Raw genomic sequence first — 23,964 nt, 5'->3', positions numbered from 1 at the left:
GCATTATGTTGCTCATTTTCTTCTTTATTCAACTAGGATTGTATACTCTATTGATATGTAATAGTTGGAGCATTTTAAGCCATTTGAGCTGAATGCTAATGTACATGTTTCTTGCTGCTGATTTATGCCCCAAAAGATTTTCAATTTTAAACAACATTTTTCCTCATTTAATATTATACAGATCCTGGCTGCATCCACACATACAATTAGTGATATATGGGTTTACTGCACAGTAATTTACTGCACGGTAAAGCCACCCTGGGTAAGCATTTACACGTGCAGCCATTTGGGAGCAGATTTGTTCCTCATAGTGCTATTCTGCCCCTTCCTTCAGCAGCCAGGGGGAGCGGGAAGCTCCTGTCACAGCTGCCTGTGGTCAGGAGCCCTCTCTAAAAGCCTGCAGTGCTCCCTAGCCACCTGCATTTCTGGCCTGGAGCAGCCTGCAGTGTGCTGGCACAGCCCTCTGCAACTGTTGCCAGGGCCTGCTGCTCCACTCCCAGGCCCCGAGAGCAACGACCTGTTCCCTGAGCTCCTGCTTGCAACCCTGCTCACCATGCTTCACCACCATGGCAACCACCTCTTAGCCCAGGTCAGACTCATCCCTGCCTGCCCCTCTGTGTTACGTGGCTCAGGGGGCTTGAAGAAGGGGGTTGTCTTCCCATCAGCTCTGTATCCCAGTCAGCCAGGAGCTCCAAGCCCCCTGCGCCCAGGCCTGGCTGCAACAGTGGAAATGGGCTAGCTTGCAAGAAGAGAAGTGGGTTGTGGGTCTGGAGCAGCTGCAGCAGGTACTGCCAGAAGCCAGGCCTGTCTTGGCCTGGGAAGGGGTCAGGGAAGGCAGGCTGCTTGCAGCAAGCACCCAGCAGCCCACCTACTATTGCAAAGTGAGTGGAGATGGAGGCCAGTAGCTGCCTGTGCCAGGACCTACTCAGCTGACTTACCTTGGTCCCTGAGCACCTGTGCATGCAGGAGCCCTGATCTGAGGCCAGACAGCTCACAGCCCCTATCTCAGAAATGTTGTAAACTGTTGCAAACATCCTCTTTCTCCTGGCTCTGCAAGTCCAGCAACTGCATGCAGGTGGGAGGAACCAGATGCATGTGGGGATGCACCATCACAGTCGCTGCCAGCCTTGGTCAGGGCCCTCTATATGTGTCTTCCCTGGCAGTAGCAGACCCAAGACCAAACCTTGGTGCTGGACTGGCTAGTCACCATGGCAGAGGAGCACCTGGGGACTCACAGGCCTGGCATGCAGAGGACCTTGTATGCAAGTGGGAGAGGGACCAGGCAGACTGGGTGTTCTGGGACAGACTTCTGGCCCTTGAGGACAAGCATATCACCCTCATCAAGAAGATGGTGGAGGCCCAGGAGTAGCAGGCTGCCATGGTGGCCAGGGCAGTGGAGGCCATGGAGGACCTCTGGGTGCTGGACACCATACTGGCCTGTGGCAATTGCTTTCATCCTGCCTGCTGCCATGCCCCCAGCTCTAGTCCCACCTGCCCCCTGGCAGCCACCCATCACCCAGCTACAAACCCCCCAGTGGGCTTGGGCTGAGGTGCAGTGGTGCCTCCAGTGGCCAGGTTCCTGTCCTTGTACCTTCCCCAGGTCCCTTGCCAGCTGCCCTCTGCTCACATGGTCCTACCCCTGGCACTCATCCTGGCTCCATGTGGCCTTGGAGCAGGAGCTTCCTGCAGTGGGACCAGCACCACATAAGGGCCCTGCTGGTCCTGGCCACTGGCCACAGGATGGGAAACCAGCCACAATGGAAGAGCAGCAGCTGACCTCACCCTCAAATAAGGCCCCTGACTTCCAGCCTTACCACAATATGCACACTCACGGTGGTGCAGGGAGGTCAGGGTGATGGGAACCTGTCCCTGGGCTCTGCCTTATAGGCACCCCCACCCCATTATCCCCAATTCTATGAGGGCACACAGAGCACACTGTACATAGTTTACAGTGGGAAGAGTTAGTTGGAGAGGCTCTGTGGGTCAGGAGGAGGGGCTCTGTGGTTTGGGTGGAAGGGGGTCTGTTGTTGAGGAAGGAGGGAGAGACAGGTTTTGTTGTTCAGGGGGGATGGCGTCTATGCTTGTGGATGGGGAATAAAGTGTTTTCGAGAAAACTGTAGTGAGCATGGTGATGGGGATGCATGGTGGGACTGGGGTCCATGGCCAGCTATCCAGGTGGCCTACAGCAAAGAATGCAGGAGCAGGTGGCTGCCAGCACCTTTCACACCCAGTGCCCTGGCCCCTGCTGCTAGGTGTGTGGCTTGCCGAGGGCCTCATGGTAGGGGCCTCGTTGCTGTTTCTGGTGCCACAGCTGGTGCTCTCAGTGCCAGGCATTGTCCACCCTGTGTCTCCTTCACCCATGTCTCACAGAAGAGCTCCCTCCTGGCCTCATAGATGTTATACAGCATGCAGGCTGCAATGATGACCTGGGGGCTGTTGGCTTCTGTGACTTTGAAGCAGGCAGAGAGGGTGTGCCAGTGTTCCTTCAGCCAGCTGAAGGTATGCTTCACTAATGCATGGGTCTTGCCCAGGCATCTGTTGAAATGTGGGAGGAGGTGGGACCATCACCTAGCCCAGCTGGAGGCTCAGCATCCCTGTTATGAAGTGCTCACTCTCCACCAGACCTGGCCTGCAGGGTGGAGTTGCAGAAGACGTGGACATTGTGAGTTCTGCCTGCCCAGCTGGTGCATGTGCTGGTCAACAACAGTCTGCAGCATGATGGAGTGAAAGTCCGCCAGCTGTAGTAGGGGCAGTTGCTGCAGGATGGACAGGTTACTGGGATGTGGGTCCCATCCAGGGCCCTGATGCACTAGGGGAAGCCCAGGGCATGGAACTCTGCCACCACTTCTCGTGGCCATGCATCTGGAGCACGGTGTGCTCCAGCATGTCCTAAAGAGCATTGCAGACCTCCAGGATGGCCTCCTTGTCCACAGCAAAGAGGTGGGTGATGTAGCATAGGCTGGCAGGCATGGCCAACTTGAGCACAGCAATGGCCATCCGGCTCTCCATGGGTTTGGGCAGCCTCATGGTGGTGGCCTGACACTCCAGGTGCAGGCGAAGCTGATCAAGGAGCTCCTGAAAGGTAGCCTGGGTCATCTGAAAGGACTCCAGCCACTGCTCATCATCCCAGGTGCTTTGGGCAATGTGCAACCACTAGTCCTGGCTGGCCAGGCAGGCCCACAGGCAGCAGGGTTGGAGTCCTTGGAGCGGTGGCATCCACATACTGATTGTTGGCTTCTCTTGTAAAGCCCTCAGCAGCCCTCTTGAAAAACCAGCCCTGCTTTCTGCTCCCTAGCCAGCCACTTCCCTGGCCAGAAGAACCATGCACAGTGCAGGGGCAGCATGTGGCAGCTCTCTCCTTATGGCCTCTGCCTCCCTGCACTATGGCTGCTCCAGTCCCTGCCCCTGGCAGTGATGACCAGTGTCCTAGGATCCTGCTGACTGAAGCACTGGCCCTGCTGGCCTGCTGCAACAACTGCTGCCTGGCCCATGGCCATCTGGGCCCTCCTGGCTCCCTCACATGCAGTGACTGTCTGTCCAGCCACAGCATGCCAACCCAAGGCTGCCACCACTGTGCAGCTGCTGCTTGGACCCCATCTGGATGGCCAGACTCTGGCAGAGATGTTGATGAGGGGCTGCTGGATGCCACTGCCAGGGCTGCCCTTGCCCACCTGGGCCTCCAGCTCCACTGCCTCTGAGTTTTCCAGGTCACTCAGAACTGGCGGCTGCACATTGTCCAGCATACCTGGGATGATGAGCAGTGGCTGGAAGTGTTTTGGATGACCCAGACCACCTTCCGGACCTTCTGGAACAACTCCAGCCACACAGCTCCTCCCCATCCCCTCAAACATCTGGCTGGCTCTTGCCCTGCTCAGACTAGCCATACCTGCCAGCCTCCGTTTTTGTGAGCCATTTTTTTGGGGTGCACCAGACCACTGCCAGGAAGGCCATCTTAAAAGTTTATGGGGCCTTAGAGAATGTGCTGGGGCACACGGTGCTTTGAGTGCATAACCTCATGGCTGTAGTGGTTGTGTTCCTCCAGTGCATCAGGTCCTTGGACAGGACCCACATCCCCATCACCTATCTGCCCCATGGCTACTGCCCTTACTATAGCTGAAGGGCCTTTCACTTGGTTGTGCTCCACCAGCCAGCACTCACATGCATGTGGCACCTTCATGCATGTGAGTGCTGGCTGGTCCTGCTGGCATGCCCCATGATGCCCACATGTTCTGCAACTCCACCCTGCCAGCCCTGGTGCAGAGAGGCCGCTTTGTGCTGGGGGTGGCAGATCTGCAGCTGGGTACCATGGTGGTCTTGCCCCTCCTTACTGGGGACCCTGCCTACCCATCCTGCCCTGGCTCATGCAGCCCTACAACATTCGGTGGGCCCAGCACCAGGACCTGCACCCTGATGGAGTGTAATTTCAGCCACCTCAAGGGTGCTGGCACACACTCACCGCCCAGCTTGCGTTCACGGAGGACAACCTCCCTTGGGTAAATCGTGTAGCCTGTGTGTTGCATCACGTCTGTGAGGCCTGGGGGAAGCTCTTCTGTGAGGCCTGGGTAGATGAGACACCTGGAAGCCAGGGACAGCTAATGCCTGGCAGTAGAAGCACCACCTGCAGTGACAACAACAGCAATGCCCACCCCTGCTGAGCTGCTAGGAGAAGTGCACAGCTGCCACTGGAGGCCAGGGCACTAGGGCACTGAGTATGAGAGGAGCTGGCTGATTACCTCCTCCCACACTCCCTCCTGTAGCCCGTCTGGACCATTGCCCACTGATCCCCCATCCTCCTCTGGCCACTCCCAGCACCACACTCACTGCAGACACTTCTCAGAATAACAAGTTTTTATTCCCCTCACATCAAACAGACCCCTTCTCCCCAACAAACAGAGCTCCTATCTCCCCACCAATAACAGATTCCGCCCCCCACTGACCCACAATAAAACACCCTCCCCCCTGTGCAAACTATTTACAAAGTGCTTTGTGTGCCATCCTGGAATTGGGGGGCTGTGGGGTGGGGGTGCCTAGAGGGCAGAGTCCAGAGTCCAGCACACCAGCCTCTGGCTGTTCCCCCATGGTTGTGCATGTCACAGTGGGTGGGGGGCTCATCCAGGAGCAATGGCAACCGGTGGTCTCCTGGTGTAGGTGGCTCCCCCTCTGGCAATCAGTGTCCAGGGCCAGCAGGGCTGTTGTGGAGCCAGGACAAGTGGTGGGTCTGGGCCCAGGCAGGAGGGCTGGGTGGCAGGAGACCTGGAGTGGGGGTCAGTCCAGCAGCTCCTGGCTGGTAGAGGCAGCACAGGACCTCCTTCCAGGCCCACATGTGGGCAGTGGGTGGTTGCTAGAGGACAGGCAGGGCTACGGTCTGGGGCCAGACAGTGGGCAGTATGAAGGCGACTGCCAGGCTAGGATGGTGTCCAGCACTTGGCAGTCACTGTCCGTGGCCTGCACTTCCCTGGCCAGGGCTATGGTCTGCTCCCACAGGGCCCCCACCCACTTGTGCTCCAGGGTCAGGAGCTGCACCCAGAGTGCCCAGTCCACCTGGTCCTCTGTGTCCTCGTGGGCCATGTCTTCCACCCAGCAGGCCCATGCGTCCACCAGACGATCCTCCGATGCCATCACCATCTGGTCCAGGAGGATGGTGTGGTCCTGGGTCTGCCTCTGGTGAGCTGGTATATCTGCAGGGCCCCGGCTGTGGGCAGCAGTGACCCTGAGGCCACATCCCAGTTGCCAACTGCAGCCTCTCCTCTGCGTGCAGCTGCAGGACCTGCAGAGCCACGAGACAGAAGCTGTTTGTGAGAGTTTGCAACATTTCTCAGAAAAGATGCTCTGTATCAGGGGCCATATGCTGCCCAGCCTCAGACCACGGGTTAGGCATGCATGGGTGCCCAGGTGCCATGGTAAGTCATCTGGGCAGGGCTGGACCCAGGTGGCCACTGGCTGAGCCCCCCCATGCCCATTTGCTCCTGAGAGGCAGGTGGGGCCACTGGGTGCTGGCCGGAGGCAGCCATGGAGGGACAGGTGAGGTTCCTGGCAGCACTTACTGCTGTGAGTCCAGACTCTGCTACCCCTCCCGCTTCCCCTCCCACAAGCCAGCCACTCTCCTGTTCTGCTACCAAGCCTACGGTGCCCAGGTTCAGGGGTGCGGGACTCCTGGATGACTGAGATGAGGAACTACCCACTTCCCTGCCCTCCTGATAGAGGGCCTCTCAGGGGAGGTGCCCTGGGACCAGCCCCCACCTTGCATCAGCACTGTGCCCTGAGCATGCCTCTGCTGTGCTTGTTGAGGGTGCTGCGTGAGGAGCTGTTTGTGCAGACTGAGGGGTGCTTGATCCACTAGGCCCTGCTGATGATGATTACCATGGTGCCCCAGGCACGCCTGCATACCTGGTATGGGAGCCTGAGCTTTGAAGGTGTGGTGGGCAAGCCCAGGCTACCTCACAACCTCTGCCACTGCCTAGAGGGTTACCTGTAGTTTTACTACATGTCCCTATCCCTGATAGCCAAAGAGGACATTGCTGCCAGCATCAACATATTCCTCGGCATGTGAAAGGCCCAAGTCCACTGAGCTGTGGGGGCACGGGCTGCTCAATAAGTTTTGCACTGTCTCCCACCTCCATGACTGCTGTGGTGGGTAACGTGGGACTAGGGGAGTGCGGCCAGCCTAGGTGGGAAAGGAAAGGGAAGGCAGGGGCAGGGGCTGAGGGCCAGGGACAGGGGTAGGAGTGGGAAGGGCCCTCCCCCTAATGCTGGGCTTACCACATGGCCAGGGCTGGCATGGCTGGCGGCTTCGCTCAGTCCCAACCGGTGGCGACGGTGTGCGTCTTTGGGCGGGGTCCTTGGGTGCAGTGTACACGTGCCCAGCCAGGGGTCCCCCCTCGAGGAAGGAGCTGGCGCTGCTGGCAGCCAGCAGTTACATGGCCAGTTGTGCCTTGTGGCTGGGGCTGAGGCTGCTGAGCTGTCTGGGCAGGTGCTAGCCCAGGCTTCCCAAGCTGCTGGTTGAGGCTGTGGCCAGGAGCTCAGCAGGACAGGCTGCTGCAGGCCTGAGGGGCTCTCCCCTGGTGACACATCACTGCAGGAGCCAGGCCAGGGCAGGGGCTTGGGCAGGCCACTCGTGCTGCTGTACATAGCATAACTGCAGCCTGGGCCCTAGGGCATGAGGATCGCTGTCAGTTGCCACATAAAGGGCATAGACATGCGGACACTCCCTGATCAGTGATTGTGGTCGGTGATGGTAACACACTGTGCTGGCAAGGCCTTGACCTTTAAGTGGCACTGCTGTGCCAACCAGTCGCACCTATACTCCCACATCCGGCCTGACAGCCCCTCATACACATGGATGTTGGAGCACCCACCCTGCATGAACTGCCACTGCACCTCTGACTTGCCCCACAGTGCCACAAGGTCATCAATATTCTCCATGGACCAGTTGGGGCCCCAGGTGGTAGACATGGGCGTTGGTGAGGATGAGGCCATCAGGGCTCCTGTGCTGGCTTTCCAGGACTCCAGATAGCTGCCCCTGTGCTGCCAGACCTGGGTAGCTGCCTGCAGTGCCCACTGCAGGGGTATGGCATGGGACTGGCAGCAGTGCAGTGAAGGAATGCTCCACAACACCTGCAGGCTCTGGGCAGGCTGCTGGGGGTGGGCTGTGGGCAGCTGGAGTTGGCCCTAGTGACCAGGAGCTGCTTGCACGTGGGCCTGGGTGCTGACAGGCTTGGCAGTAGTCTGCAGCACCCTGCATGCCTGGATGGTGCAGGCCTGGCAGCCACGCAGTAGTCGTACCAGAGTGCAGGCAGGCTGGTGTGGCTAGCCAGGCCCTCACAAAAATGCCTCCAGGCTTTTAATGCCTGAGACTGTGGCAGCCCAGCCCTGGAGCAGGAGAGGCTTCCAGCCCCAAGCCCTGGGACTAGCCTCAGGCTGGCCCCCTACTGGCAGGGCTGACCGGGAGCAAATTTGCTCCCAGTTGGCAGCTACATGTGCACTACTACACAGTAACTACTCATGACTAAATTTGCTACTAACATTTTCAGGGAGCATATTTACTTGTGAGTAACATCATTTACTGCACAGTAAGCATGTACACATGTAGATGTGCATGCTTGGTTCTCAGTAAAGTACACTACTGCTCAGTAAAGCATCTTGTGTAGACATGCCCTCTGTGTAGAAGCCTGAACAGATGATATTTTTACATCAGTGCAGGAACCAGAGCAGGCAGACATGCAGCTATCCTGCAGTAAGTGCACAAAATAAGTGGGTATTACGGCAACCTACCACTAAGTGACAGTGAGTATGAAATAGTATGTTTCTTTTGAGCATTTGCTGCTACTCTATCACTTCTAGTGGAGCTTTGCCTTTAATTCTGTACCAGATTAAGGGCAATTTTTTACAGTGTATGGTCTTATGTCATCTGCCTACTCCTTTTTGCTTCAGTGTAAGAGCCAATTCCACCAGAATAAACTTGTCATTTGTCCAAGGCCTGCAAAATGGGGATCAGTGTGTCTGTGTGCAAATAGCAGTATAAACACACAGAAAATAATAGAATCTCTTTACAAAGTTAAACTGCTTCCAAGGAAATGTGCTGCCAGGCGGGTGGCACTGGTAAGCACGTATTTCCTGAAGAACAGCATATAAATCTGCATGTTGGTTAATTTTCCATTAGCCAACTTAAATTGATCCCCTTCTTCTTAAAAGTTTTCAAAGTTCTTTTACTCTAAAAACTGTTTTCTGGCTTAAATTATATAGAATTTTGGTGGGGAGGGAAAAATAGCCCAAGGAAAGCAACATTTGTCTCAACCACCCAAAGCAAAACAAGACAAAATCTCAAGAAAAAAAAATTAAGAAAGAGGCTTTATAGAATAAAGAGCTAATTTTTGTATTGTAACTAATATTCTATGCTTTGACATGCAGCATCCGACATTATGTTAACTTAGATATTTTTGAGGATGAAAGATAACAAAGTTGCGTTACATTGAATCAAATATACAAGTAAAATTAAGTACATTTTTTACAAATGGGAAATGGTTGAACAGGTTAGTGTACTGGGGTGTTAGAAATATGTTCGTCCTAAAATACAGATCACCAATAGTTTTTGTAGGAAGAGCTTGATGGAATCATGAAAACAAATGGAACTTATGTCCCTGTTTTGAACAATTGAATTGGTCCTGTTGCATATTACATTTCCTTGCCGAATTATTAGAAAAAGCCACCAGGGGGCACTTGAGAGCTTTTCTTGGTCATTCTTTTGGTTGCTAAAGCTAGGACTTCTTTTACATTGTAAAAGCAGAAATTTACATTTTAAAATGGGAATAATAAACTTTTTACTTGTAGAGCGGTCCCTCTAAGTTAGGGCTTAAATAAATAGAGTCATGTAGATGAAGCTTCCTTTTCCTATGCTATATTTGTTAATTTCATTAAAGTCTTCCATTTCAAATGATTTCAGTTTGAAATCTCTAATATTATATTTACTATTATGTTTTCTATTCATGACTATGTATATTTTTGGCTAGTTTTAAAACTCTGGTAGGTGGATAGAGAAGGTGGCATGTTTTGCTGGGACACGTTCATATCATGACTTCCTGGTCCGTTGCAACACTGAGCTATAACAATGCCCTAACAAAACAAATCTGGTTATTGCTTATTGCTTTAATAACCCCATGTGATGAATACAAGGAGGATATGTCATTGTGATTTTAGCTGGCCAACTATGCTCCAGAAGAACATTTTTTTTCTGTTGGAAAATGCCGAAGGATCAGAATCAATTATTCTGAGGAGTAATTATTTTGCAGTAGAATGTCCACGTGGGGAGGTTTTCGAGAACACCTAAATTCCACAGAGTTATTCCAGTCAATTTCATGGTGTTTACAGGGTTTAATATAAGCAGTATTAAGAACAACTCTGCATAGTGAAGTAAGAGAAATTTAGATTGCAAAATAGGATGATTTTTTTCATGATAAGTGTAGTTAAGCATTGAAAGACATTATCTAGAGAACTTGTGGAGTCTTTGTAAGTTTTTAAGATCAGGTTAGAAAAATGGTTGCCTAGGAAGATTTAGACAAGAATGATCCTGCCTTGAGCAGACAAGTGTACTAGATGACTTCCTAAGGTCTCTTCCAGTCATACTTTCCTACAATTCTAGGGCTAGGGACAGAAGTTACACATAAACCAGTTTAACTGTTCAGAAACTGGTTTAAACCTGTAACAGAATATCAACTCAGTGCACATAAACTAATTTCAAAATGGCCAAAACTGGTTTAAGATAAACCTGGCTGAATGCAGTATCAGACTTAACTGATTTGGATGAAATCTGTTTATGGAACTTCTGTCCCAGACCCCTTCCTGGTTTAAGTTAAACCAGAGACCCCCAGAATCCCAGCATACCTTTTAGCCCTGGGCTGTGCTGGGCTGTGCTGTACTGTCTGCTGCAGATGGCAGGACTGACCTGCCTCTCTCCTCTCTAGCCAGAGCAGGGATGGCAGCATGGCCAGATATCAGCCTGCCATGGCCCCCTAAGGTGAAGAGGGCAGGGAAGGGGTTTATTTCCCCCTTCCCTCCCCTCTTCCCCTGTGGACTGCAGGCGGGAGGAGGGGTCAGTGGCTTGCAGCTCAGGTTGGGGCCACCGGAGCTATGTGGCCGTGTTGCTCCTGGCTCCCCATGCCCAGGCCAGGTGGGGCTGTCATGGAGCTGTAGCCAGCTGGGAAGGGTCTGGTAAGGCCAGTCTGGGCTTGGCCATGAGGGCAGTGCCCTTCCCATCTGGCTGGGACTTCATGCCAGCTTGGCTCAGCCTGGGTGCTGGGACTTGGCTCCCATGGCCCCAACCTGGGCGGCAGCTTGCTGGGAAGGGCCCCTCCATGCCCACCCTCAGCTGTGCCCATGGGCCAACCCAGCTCAGCTCACCCTGCAGGCCAGGGCAAGGGTTTAAACCCCTCCCCAGTAATATTTAACAGCCGGGGCAGGGTGGGGGGGGTCAGGGCCTGGCCATGCCCCCCAGGTCAGCTTCTCCCCAGGCTTGCAGGTGCTGCAGAAAGAAAGGAAGGGCTTCCTTTAGCACCCCCTGGCATCTAGCTTAAGCCACTGGAGGCATGTGCTTGCATTTCCAGAATCAATAGTGAATGTCTATTCACTTGCAAATCAGTTTAATTTATGCAGGTTAGACTAACCTGCAAAGGTTGAAATTACTCAGGCGCAGGCTTTTCGAATGTCTTTCCCTAGTCTAAGTCTATATACAAGGTACCAATTTGGGAAGTAGTTCACCTTGATTTCTGATGGTGAAAATAATTCAGTATTCAACATACTTACACAATAAATCTGACTGCTTGAAAGTGCTGTATTTCTGTCAATGCAATTTGTAATTCATACTCTATGAAATCCCTAAACATTTATGTAATGCACATTGAAAACATCTTTGAATATGTAGCTACATAATAATAGGTGACCCCAGAGAAGGTTTAACAATATTTCATCAAGGTTTTTTTATGGGCAGTAAGGGATCTGGTACTATAAATAGTACCATGTAAGAAAATGTACCGCACCCCAAATGGCACTGTGACAGACTAAGCAAAGCATTTGTCCAGACCTGTTGTATTCCCCTGTTAGTTCTACAGACAAATGAGAGTGGTTTGCCTGTTTGCATATTCCCACAAATACACAACAGGAAGTTGTTCTTTTGCAGTGCCTTCTCACTGTATCACAGATTTAGGTCTCCATTTATTGGGGTTAGTCTTTGGAGGAGGGGAGAGGAAAGGATTTCATACTTCAAAGTTTTATCAGGGGGTGGAACTGAAAGGAAAAGGTTTTGACTAAACCCTGAAGTAGAGAACCAAGCCTTATGAATTTTAACTAGTGGAATATCTGTGCAGTACTTCTGAATTGTGGATAAAATGTGCTCCAGTGAAGAGGCTTGGATTGTCCATCCTCTTAAATTTAACCGTTTCAGCTTTTTCTGCAGTGATTATTTTATTCCAAGTTATGGGTAGCCTATGTCAGAACCTCTAGATTTGCTGATGGATGAAGAAAGGGTGACTATTATAAACATATAATTACCCAAATATTAATCTGTTTTGCATACTGCACATTTTCACTTGTTTCTGAAGTAGAGCTCAGGTGATATTTTAAAGGAACTTAAAAATGTAAGTAATGGGAACTTCAGATCCTCAAAGATATGTAAAAGTACCTAACTGCTACTTAAGCTCCATGCAAATAACCTGGAGTTAGATAGCTAAATTAGAAGTTAGGTACTTAAATATCCCTGTAGACCTGGCCCTAAGTGAATTCAGATTCTTTGACTTTTAACAAGATTTTGACACTCAAGTGCCTAAATTACTTCTGAACATGAGATGTAGGTACCTTCATCACTTAGATGCATTTTTGCCTGTTTTCTTATGTATCTGTTTTTTAATTACATTTGGCCAGGTTGTCTCTTAACCTACACGGGTGTTAGGAGGAGTAAGAATCTTGAGTGTGAGCTGGCAGAAAGAAGCCTATACTGCCCAGCAACCTATCCCAGAGTGGAAGGACAAGGGGAGCTGGGGTGGTGTGGGCGCTAAGGCAAATGGTTGACAGCCCAAAACGCTGCACATTTGAGGCCACAGATGAAACGCTCACAGCACAGTCCTGTCAGGTTCCAAAACAAATTGGAAAATTCTGCTTTGCTGCAAGGAAAAAAGGACAGGAAGGACAGAGAATGAGCAGGGCCTTGTCTTAGCCGAGCCATGGGGGTACCAGGAAGGAAGCAGGGAGGGGATTATCTGTTACTGGGACCTAACACCTTCCCTGTAAAGCTTGTGAGATGGCTCAGCTAACAGCCACCCCACAAACAAGGCTTATGGCACAGCTGCATTTTAACCCTCTTTAGGAATAGACACCACTTTGGTATTTATGCCTTGTGCAATGGCAAACACAAAGGCAGTATTTTAAAACTATAAATAGAATCCTGTTTTCAAATGCACAGTTAGTTGGGGCAGATTTCTGCAGCTATTGGTGTTTTCCATGTACCTATTGCCAGCACAGAAGCATAAAAAACAGTGTCTGCACCCTGGGTGGCATTAGCAGCCAGGGCAATGGCAGGGGCCAAGCCAGCTGCAAAGGATGTGGTGGCTGGGCCAGCAGCAGTGGTGGCTTCCGTTTTGCACCCTTTGTTATGTGCCCATGCCCATGTTTTGCTACTGAAGTTGGGTTTTTTTCCTCACATGAATATTGACACAAAGTGAATGTATTTACAATTCTTTTTTTCACCAAGACTGGTATTATGGTTTTAGATGCAGACAGGGTCTCATAGGATTATAAAGCATTTCCCTAACATATATCATGCAAACCATTTCCAAGAGAACGGAACATGGTAGCTGTTTAACGAAGCACAAAATGACTAGCTTACTAAAATTATAAGAGTAAGAATGGGAGGTGAAATGTACTGTATTTGGAAGAATTAAAGGCAGCAGAATTTGTCCTGGACCTCACTGCACACCATCTTTTCACTTATGAAAAATGCCATAAGAGCTTTAGTGAAGGCATCTGAATAAGACTCTTGTTTTTCACCACTTCTAAAGTATGGGAAGAGTTAGACTCAAGTTCACTTTGTATACCCATTTTTAAGACTAATGTATTTATATGAAAACACAAGAAGTATAATGGAACTAGGGGTTATCGGTACCAAAACCACTCCTTCCCCTGACGTCATTTCAGCATACTGGTAGAAATCTGTGAAAGCTTGTTCTACTGTCTCAGGAACCAATAATTCAACCCCTCCCATTAGGCTTGCTTGAGGTCATGGATGTTGCTCTTTCCAGAGACTTAGTTCAGCTGGTACGGTTGCTTGAGCAAACCAGAAATAAAAATGTGATGCTGCATTATGTCAGGGCTGCGTGTTTAGTCTGCCTTTCTAGAAATAATCAAGAAAAGTTATACATGATAGGAGACAGATGCTATTACCTCAGCAGATATTTGAATTCTTTCTAGTACAATAGTGAAAAAGGAGAAACACCCATAGAAACTTGCTGTTTATTTAGCATTAGCAAATTTGTCATCAAGCCATATTTAAGTGGAAGAGAAACAATGGCAACTTTAAAAAAATTACTTAAAATAATCACAATGAACCAGTTTCAATTCTTGAAATACTAGTACAGCCAAGCAACTCAGAGGCATCCATCATCCATCAGTACTCATGGTGTGCCATTTTGCCACTAGGCTTTGCCCAGAGGGGTCTGACTGCTCGTCAATAATTTGGGCCCAAATCTGAAGTGGGGTTGCTAATACAGACCCCTAAACTTGCATCAGATTTTGTTGCAGGACTGGACTTTATTGTGGAACTAATCGTATATATACTTGTGATAATTTAACTTTGGATAAGCTAGAACAGTGTTTGAAATAGGGACAGGAGGAGGGACACACATGGCTTTCCACAATCTACTATCCTTGTTGCAACTTATGAATATCCTCAAAGCTACTCTAAACATACCACTGTGTAATACAGCCTTGGGAATAGATTCACAAAGAGGGAAGAGCATCTCTCTAGAGTACAAAATCAGTCTGCTCCTTCTGCTCCTGCTCCCCCTATGTCCTCCACATCAGTGGGGTCAGGGTTGGATGATGTAGGACTAAACACACTAAATTTATTATACTTGAACACTTTTTTGCCACTTCCCTTATTGAAGCCTAAAGTCCCATCATTCCACTGAAATTCTAGAAAAGGAAGAGAGGCATAAAGCTCTGGCTGTCTTGTTGTGGTTCAGTTATTTTGGTTCTTTCCAAGTGAAATCTATTTACTTTCCCACATCAAATGTAGCACATACACACAGGTGGCTTCCATACATAATTAGGTCTATGCTGCTATCTCAGGACAATCTAGATATCAGTGACTAATGAATTTGGACCCCCTGATAAATGCCTTCATCAAACCTATCAAGGAAACCACAGGGAATTGCCATGGTACTAGTGAGGCATGCCTTTGCCCCAACAGCTCTTTTTAGAAATGTGCTGGAAAGAAACAGTTTCTCCCTCTCCACTACCCATGAAAATGAGTCAGTTATTAGAACCGGTCAGAAACTGGGTTTCTGTTCTCTGGAAAATTCCAAAATGTCACAAAAAATCAGTTCCAAACTAGAATTAAAAATGAAATTTCTGAATTTCCTGCAGAATAGAAAATCCAAATTCTAGTTTTGAAAGGATTTTAAATGACATTTCATTTAAAATTTTTCCCAAATATTTTTGGGACTCTGTGAGCATCACAGAGCCTCAGCAGTCCACTATTTAGAGAGCCAAACAGCTCAGGGGGTAACTGGGAGCAGGATTTCGAGGACTTCTGGGCTGTTTAAGAATCAGAAGTCTGTAAGCTCTGGCTCTGGGATAGTTCTCCTGGACCCTTAATGCTCTGGGAGCCTGGATTGCAGAAGAAGCAGAAGACTAGGAGAGAGATGGAGATCTCAGGGTTTGCCAGGCAGGCTGATGAGGAGCAAGGCAGATCAGCTAGGAGGAAACCAGGTGGGTAGGATTCTCTCAAAAATCTGTCTGGTTTCTATCAGATTTTCACTGAAATACACATATCAACAAGAAACTTGTCCATTTTGATAAAGTGGCATTTTCCATTCTCTCAAAAAATTTCCAGCTAGTTCAATAAAATATGGACACCAAAGTTGTCCAAGAAAGGGTCAAGGAGAAGATAAATGAGGAGACACTGAATAAAAGTTCTTTTGCCTTTGGCCATAAGTCTGCATTTTGAAACAAACCCCAGATACCACACTGGTTTCCTCAACGTAGATTTTTATCCTGACTGTTTTTTTCCCCCCCAAGAATGTGGTCAGTTTATTCTTTTGAAATCCTCAAAAGAATCAGCACTTGGTCCAGAGCTGTTTGTTGTAACACAGCATTTTGCATATGGAAATTAGCAGCCAACTTCTTTGAATAGCTAAAAAGTGGAACTTGAATAACAGACACTGATTAACCTAGATAACAACACAGACCCCCATCCATCTAATTTATGATATAACTTTACCACCATATCACAAAGGCTATCCTGGAGTCCTGTCTACATATGCACTCCCAACATTGGTACCACCAGCAGAACTGTAAAGGTAGTACAGTGGTGAATATCTCTCCAAACACCTAGCATAGGCAATGCTAGTGTGTATTCAGTAGCTAGTACCTTCGTCCTGACTGAGTCTTCAAGGTGCTGATGTGAACAAATCAACAACAGTATTCATATTCTCCTCCTCAAAAGCCAAAATAAAGGGCAGGCAATACAAGAGATATGAGAATATTTGCAAGAGCTTAAGGGATGTAGGTTGTAGCTGTGTAACAGCTTAATACTTTCTGCAGCCCAAGTAGACCAAGGCAAGAACCATGCTACCTGAACCAGCTTAAAACTAGGTCAAGCTAAACAACCACATTTAAACAAATATTGTGAAACTGCATTTGAAACTGGGTGATTTGTTTACTACTGTACTATCAAATGGATCTCAGGTCTACTAAAAAAGAGAAAACACTGACAATTTCCCTGAATATGAATGTCAGCTACTTTTGCTGTAGGCACACTTAGATACAGTATTTGCATTGTCCTTTTCTCTGGTCTGACTCTTTTACCACCTGTGAGATTAGCTCCATAACCACAGAGTTTAATAAAAATGAATATTTTGATGTGTCTAGTGAGTTCCACCCCAAAGCACTTAATAGATCATATGTAGGGAGTACGTTCTGAGATGCAGATGCCTTTTGGGGAGAAAGACAAGCAAAGAACTGCTACACAGCAAACTTCTCATTAGTGACATTTGGACATTTTGGCCATGGGTTTTGGGGCAAACTCCTGGGGTCTTAAAAGTACATGGAGAGCAGAGCAGAGATCACATTTTCAAAAGCTCCCAAAGACACATCTACATACAGAGAAGCAAGATAAATTAGCATAGTCTGAATTCCCCATCCCTTGGTTAGACCTTTACCAATACTATTTTAAAGCTTGCGTGGGCATCTCAGCACTCAACTGCAGTCGTGGCTACAGACGTAGTCCTAAGGAATCTGCATCTTAGGATATTCTGCACCACTTCCACTGCATTCATGAGTGCTGCCAAGATGCGCAGCCCCACCCATGTGAGCCTACTTTGTGTGTGCCAAACCTGGAAATGAGCTGGTGAAACTGATCTTGGGGTGACACTACCACTTCCCTCAAGCCTACCAGAGACTAGGAGTTTATACATATGCTCTAGGAGTGCTCCTAGAGTTTATACCCATGCTCCTCTAAGGGCTGCTCCAATTAAAGTGTCCAGAGTGTCTCATGTATCATCGTCCCCATGCTTAAAAATGGTCGAGAGGGTTGTTTAGTTAAAGATTGTCAAACCTATTTTAGTTAAAGTGCCCCTGCTGCCATTTTTAAGCATGGAGACACTGATACACGAGAGGCTGGAATCTGCTGGAGTGTGGCAATTACCATGCTCTAGCAGACTTGATTAATCACTGCTCATGTATAAGCACTCAGAGTCCTTGAGACCAGTGAAGGAACCACTCTCAGCTGGCTTCACTATCTCATTTCTAGGTTTGACATAAGCAGCACAAGAGAGGTAGGGGGGCAAGCTTCTTGGCAGTGCTTTCAAGAGTGCCACAGAAGTGGAACAGACATACCTCAGGCTCCAAGGACATGTCCATTCTAGGAGTGCTATATCAACAAAGTGCCCTTACTATCAACACAACTGAAACCAACAAAATTGCCTTTTTGCTGGTATTGCTTATTTTAGCCCTGCTCCCTGTCCCAAGCAAAATAAGCTACGTTGGCAAAGGCAGAGTTTTGCCAGGATCATTATTACATTTACACTGGATGCTTTTGCTGGCATGGTCATGTTGGCTGAGGATCACGTCTCTCACACTATTGTAGACTTGGAGTTGATTATTATGAGCATTACACCCTGTAATGCCTAGATCACTTTTGCCAATGAGACTTTGGAGCCCAAGAGCAAGGGCACACAAACAAGTGAGGCAGAGGAGGGCTGGCTGTACTGTGAGTCAGTTGCTCTGTGGTAGCTACCCATGGGCACATATGATCAATAAATGCTAACCTACGGCAACTTTCCCCTCTTTCCCTTAGTCCTATACTCCTATGGGTTACCTTTCATTTACCACGGGGTAACAGCATGCACACACAGGCCATTAGTGTAGAGCAGCTGACATGGTAAAGTCACACCTTCTTTTTGCCTTGGAGTAAACTTGTGTGCTCACACCATTAGCCACTTGTGCTTTTTTAAGTTTTTTTTCCCCAGGACTTATATTTCTCAGGTGTCTTTCTCTTGACAGAAAATATCCCTACTTGCAAGAGTGAAAGGCTCCTGTGAACCTTTTGGAAGAGAGCAATTTTCAGTCACAAAATAGAAGCACAGCGCGCCCCGCATCTAAGGGGAGATCCAAGACGGTGGCCCCACTTCCTACATGGAGACCCACTTTAGCCAGTAGGATGATGTCCTGATACGAGATGCCACTTACATTGTTCACCTGTCATCTGAGCTAATGGCAGATTTTGATGAGACTTACACCTTTTGGTTTTAGATTGGCTTAAAAGCATTAGAAAATAAAAGGTTTTGCATTAGAAAGCTGGCTAGAGCTGAAAAAGATTTTGAATCATTTTAATGCACAGTATCTATGTCACCTCTTGGCTATGATTCTCTGTATCTAACATGGAGATAATGATACTTCCCTAAATTTGTAAAGTGTTTTTTATATCTAGAGAAGAAAAGTAAATATGTGGTGTGATTTGAAGCCCACTCAATTCAACAGAAAGAATCCAACTGACGTCTATTAATTTTGGATCAGGCCCCAAAAGAGTCAAAAGTCATTATTAAGTACAACCCCGCATTTGCAGAGAATATTGAATTGCTTATTCTAAAGGTGGTAGTGCTTGGATCATGCACTGACAGCCCTTCCCTTCCTGATCTGTGCAAGACAAAGTCAATTCCCCAGGGTTTAAACTAAACCCTTCTGGTTTAGGAACACACATTTCTACTTAGGTAATAAACATCTGTCGTCTGCCAGTCATTAATATTAATTATAAATGGTCACTAGCTCATGGGATCCAAGTCCAGCAGCTGAAATTTTTCCAAATCTGACCTTGCTAGAGTTTGTATAAAATGTGTTCAGAAGGGGCCTTCTTAGCTCTAAGCCAAAAATAAGTGCAATTTGCAGGCTATAGCATTTAGATTATGTACTTAGAACAAGAGCAATCAAAAAAGGGTAATGGGGGTGTGGGAGATAAGAAAGAAAGAAAATACAGCCTGAAAAGGTGTCCCTTTAAATGTTTAAATCTGTTAGACATTTCTGTAGGCCAGTAACAAGGAGAGGCATTGTCCATAATGACACTTTGCTATCCATTAAACATCACTGTAAATGAAAAGGTTGCATGAATAAAAGGTTGTTCGTCTCACGTTTCAGGAATGTAGCTGTGTTTCATGTCTGAAGCCTGTTTTTCTTTTAAATGGAGTTCTTCAGATGACAAATGGGGAAGAGAATTTCAGAAAGCAAATGGGTAGAAGGAAATGCAAGCTTCAGAACAAAGCAGATACTACCGTGGTTATAAATCTTTATATTAGGGCTACTGTACACCATAGATATAGGCATGGGAGGAATAGATTTTAACCAAGAACTCTAACTAATGGTTCATTTCACTCTTCACCCAAAACCAAAGGGCGGGGGGAGAGGATCCATACTTAATCATTATAACCAGTGCAGAGGGAGCATTAAAAGACTGGTAATGTATCGCCTATTTTTCAGTCGTCCAGCTTTATGCAAGGAAATAATATTCAGATTATTACCATTTTTTTCAAATAAGTTATGAAATGTGATTGCTGTAGTCACTGGAATTCTAAATGACAATTAATTCTTATGGTTTCTTTCCCTTAATTTCCTACAAAGATTATGTCAACAAATTTAGCATAGTTAAAAATAAACATTATTTGTTTAAGGTAATTTTAAAATTAAATTCCTCCATTCCTAAGTAGAGACCAGTGGGCCATATCTTCAGCTACTATAAATCTGACACAGCTCCACCAGTCTATGGAGGTATATCAATTCACATTAGCAACTTCATCAAAATTTCCCTGATAAAATTGTCTTGCCTCTCTGTATTCTAGCTTGTTGACTGTAGGCTGAAGAACATGGTAAACAGGCTGAGCAAAACTTGATACTTTAAACCTCCCATGGCTTGGACAAAGTGGAAAGGGGGTGGCACTCTAGGTTGTAGCTCCCTGATTCAAGGATCAAGCCAAGGAACAAGTTTGGGCTGCAGGGGAACAGAGTTTTGATGTTGATGTAAGTGGTCAGAGAATCAGGACTCCATTGGCATATATGTGGGTGAAGCACACCTTTATAGACAAGTCCTATGAAATTTAACGTGGATGGAAACAGTAGAGTTCTGTGAAAACTTCATAGAAACCATAGAAAGGTAGGGATGGAAGGGACCCCAAGAGTATTGTCCAGGCCCCTGCTTGGAGGCAAGTCAGCTACATGTAGTGACCATATTTGTGTAGTGTGTTCTTAAAGGACACCAAGGAGAGAGATTTCATGGTCTCCTTTTTGGTCTCTGAGATGTATTAATCCACAATAATTTCTGATGTAACACTGGTTAGGACATAATAATGTTCCATTCTAAAGTGGCTGCAGATGCCTTTCTTTTAACAGCTGCAGTAAGGATGCTGGAAAGTAAGTTGCAGGATGGCAGCCCAAGGAAAGAGAGGTAGTTAGCCATGTTAGTCTGAAGTCAGGCAAAAGGCAGGGCAGCATGGAAATTTATAAACTTAATTCATTAAAAAATACATAACTATTTGTAGGCACCAGCCTACTTTATCAGATGCTATGGATGGACTTGCCGAGGCCAGGGGACCAAAAAAAGCCAATGACAGTGTTGGTGATGGAGCTGAGATGGGAAGTGCATTGAAAAGAAATCAAGCTTAGGTACAGATATTCAAAAACCCTAAGGCAGAATTGCTCAAAGTTATGCAGTTTTCTGTAAGCAGAATAGTTTAGATCAGCAGCAAACAGAACATAACATTCACCCTTTGGTTGCAGGGAGAGGCAAATCTTAGGCTGGGTTCCACCTTTTTAAAATCAGTCTGTGTGTGCTAAACTTATGTTCTGTTACAGGTATAGATCAGTTTCTGATCAATCATACTAGTAAAAGTGTAATGTCTGTACCTGGTCCAAAGGTCTAGACAGAGAATTAGTGGGCTGAGTGCAACCAGCAGCTAGAAATCACATCTGTCTCTTCCCTTTATAATAAAGGGATTTTGGATTGACTCCTTCAGAGCCTGATCCAAACTCACTGAACCCAATGGGAATCTTTCCACTGATTTCAATAGCCTTTGGATCAGGCTCAGAAGACACACAGGAATTAATTTAATACTTGAATGAGTACTTTTGCTTTCCATGATTTACAGTGCCACAGCAGTATTGCTATACATGGAAGTGTTCCACAGGCCAGGATTTAAGTCTGATTAAACACTACTCCATGTGTCACCATTAACTTTGAAGCATCCACTGCCTGTTTTACCCTGTGGCCAACATTCTTCAAATGTTTTGCATTCCATGACCATGTTTGTTGAACAGACTAATGAATTTCTTCTCTCTCTCCCTCATGCTTCCTTCCAGGACACAAAGACCAGAACAGGGAGGGGTCCAAGATCAGAGATGGGAGGTGGTAGCTAGAATCTCCCACCACTCCAGGCCATTCCCTTTTTTACCACTATGTGGCAGTGTTACCTGGATGAGATAGATTCATTTACTGTACTTTGCTAGAGAGTCAAGATAAGAACTGACAAGTTGCCCTTTCCCAGGTTTGGAAGGATGGGAAGTGCAGAGGCAGCAATGAGTCTGGACTTCCAGAGCAGATGATAGGAACTTTAGGGTAAAGGACAGAGGAGTAAGGGTTCCTGATGGGGCTGGTGGTTGTATTTTTAACCTCTGTAATCCTGCAGAAAGTGATGAGATACATGGAGTACACTTAGGGATCCTCAGAGTAAGAGGAACACTTTTGTTAGGCCATGTACTTTGTTAAGCCAGGTGGGGAGGATGGATATAGTGTAGTCCATTTTTCACATAGAAGCACTAACTGCTTTTTCTTTTTTACCTTGCTGGAGTCGCCTGACCCTAGCTGTCTTTCCTTCCTGGTGCAGGGGGCTGGACACAATGATCTTCTCAGGTCCCTTCCAGCCTTACAATCTATGAATTTATGGTTTGTTTGCTTCCCAAGAGCTGCTGACAATACAACTTTGTGTTTTCAAGTTTTCAAATGATTTCTCTGTTAGTTAATAAAATTTTGAAGCCATTCATTTGCAGCATGTCAAGTACATTTTTAAGAACATGTTCCAGAAGAGAAGGGCATCTGAGTGACTCCATCTGAGAGACACAAGATATGCTCTTGTGCCTGGCAGAGCAGGAAAGAAAGGAGAATCAGAAAGGAGAGGAGTTACAGGGGGAAGAGGTGAGTATCTTCAAAAGAAGCCCAGAGACTGGGGACAGCCAAATAGTTAGCCAGTCTAAAGTGATTTGGAAAATTCCTGAGCTGTGCAGTCAGCTTATAACCACAGACATTTTCAGACATTTCACAGGGACAGCTTAAAGTAATACATATGATCCTGCACATATAGCATGTGTACACTATATGTATAAAGAGTCGCTGAAAGGGTGGGCCAGTTTGTCTAACCCTTGCACCCAATCCTCAGAATCTCACTTAGAAATTCGGCATAATATGAAGTAACTGCTCATATTAAAACAAAGTTGCCATGAAGAGTAAGTAGTTACTTTTAACTGGGATGTTAAGTCCAGACTTTTAAGTGCCTTAAAGATGTAGATGAGCACCTTATAAGACTGTTAAAGTCATGAGGTACCTAAGTTGCAGTGCAATCTTTAAAATGGCACTAGGCATCTTTCTGTAGATTTAGGCATCTAAATACTTTTAAATATCAAGTGGATGGAGCCAAATTTTATGCCATACCTTGCAATGGTTGTTTGGCCAAAGATGGCTTCACAATATCTTTGCACATGTGCAGTTGTATGCTGGTCCACAGGTCAGTGTAACCCCTACTATAAATTCCAAGAGCTCTTCTAACTTCACTGCTTAACCACCTGTGAGTTGCTTTTTAGTTTAGAATAGCTGGGACAAAAATCCTTTAAGTCAGTTCTCCCTTTCCTAAACTCTCCTGTCCATGGCCACTTCCACGGCATGGCCTTATGAGGGCTCTGAGTATGGGTAGCCTAGTAAAGCCTGTTCCTCATCTATGCTCAAGGTAGTCTCATGAGACAAGTTCAACCATCTTTAAAAATGCTTGCAACAGCTCAGTTGCTGTGAAAGGGTGACAGCTGGAGCCCAGACTCAGGCTCTTAGTCTCAACTGCCCTATTAGAAGTCTGTTAAAGTTAGGGAGTCAAAACTCCTGGAAAGAAAAGAAACAAACCCCTCTTGGCAGGAACAAACAGAAAATAAACAAAAAAACTCTTCAAAAGGCAGATTCCTCAATTATAGTAGCTTGGACTCACAGAGGTCGAAGTTTTGACCCAATGGTGTATACAGAATGTAAACATGAGGATGCAGTAATTAGTTTCATGTTAATTTTGAAGCCTCAGAGCCCTAGTGACTAATCCTACTGCAAGGTCATTAACCATGACCACACTAGTGCCAATCACACAGAGCATGCCCCCTCACAGTAGCACTACAGAGCCATGTTACTATGTGGCTCTACAAACATTTTGGTCCTTGTTTTAAATGTCAGTATGTTTGGGGTTGGATGGAGCTCTGAGACTAGCTTGGATTGGAATATCTGACCCTCGCTATAGGGCACCTATACACGAGTAGCGAGGCTCCTCTGACATGCTGTAATTCCACTGGGTCGGAGCAGACTTAATTAATTGAGTCTGCTGAAGCATGGTAATTACTCTGCTCCAGCAGTCGTCAGCATCTCATGTATTAGTGTCCCTGCACTTAAAAATGGTGGCGGGGCACGTGATCTAAAAC

The 23,964-nt window shown here is 47.0% G+C and overlaps 1 protein-coding gene across 3 annotated transcripts in view; it reads right to left on the bottom strand.

Moving 5' to 3' along the window:
* RSPO3 (R-spondin 3) overlaps positions 1–23,964 on the bottom strand; it is a 99,053-nt gene that overhangs the window by 5,348 nt on the left and 69,741 nt on the right. The window contains exon 5 of one of the 3 annotated variants that reach the window (XR_002101680.1): positions 5,542–5,767. The exons of 1 other annotated variant lie outside the window; for it this stretch is intronic. Coding sequence is in view for 1 of the 2 variants with exons in the window: in XM_019538000.1 (XP_019393545.1) it covers positions 5,619–5,767 (149 nt within the window). In the remaining variant the exon portion in view is untranslated. Of the gene's footprint in view, positions 1–5,213; positions 5,768–23,964 lie in introns of those variants that run through there. One more of the 3 variants, XM_019538000.1, reaches the window with a different exon arrangement.

The sequence above is a fragment of the Crocodylus porosus genome, unplaced genomic scaffold (assembly GCF_001723895.1).
Source record: "Crocodylus porosus isolate Cpor-Errol unplaced genomic scaffold, CroPor_comp1, whole genome shotgun sequence".
Taxonomy (NCBI): domain Eukaryota; kingdom Metazoa; phylum Chordata; order Crocodylia; family Crocodylidae; genus Crocodylus; species Crocodylus porosus.
Note: the sequence above shows the minus strand (reverse complement) of the source record. Positions and strands in the feature narration are given on the sequence as shown.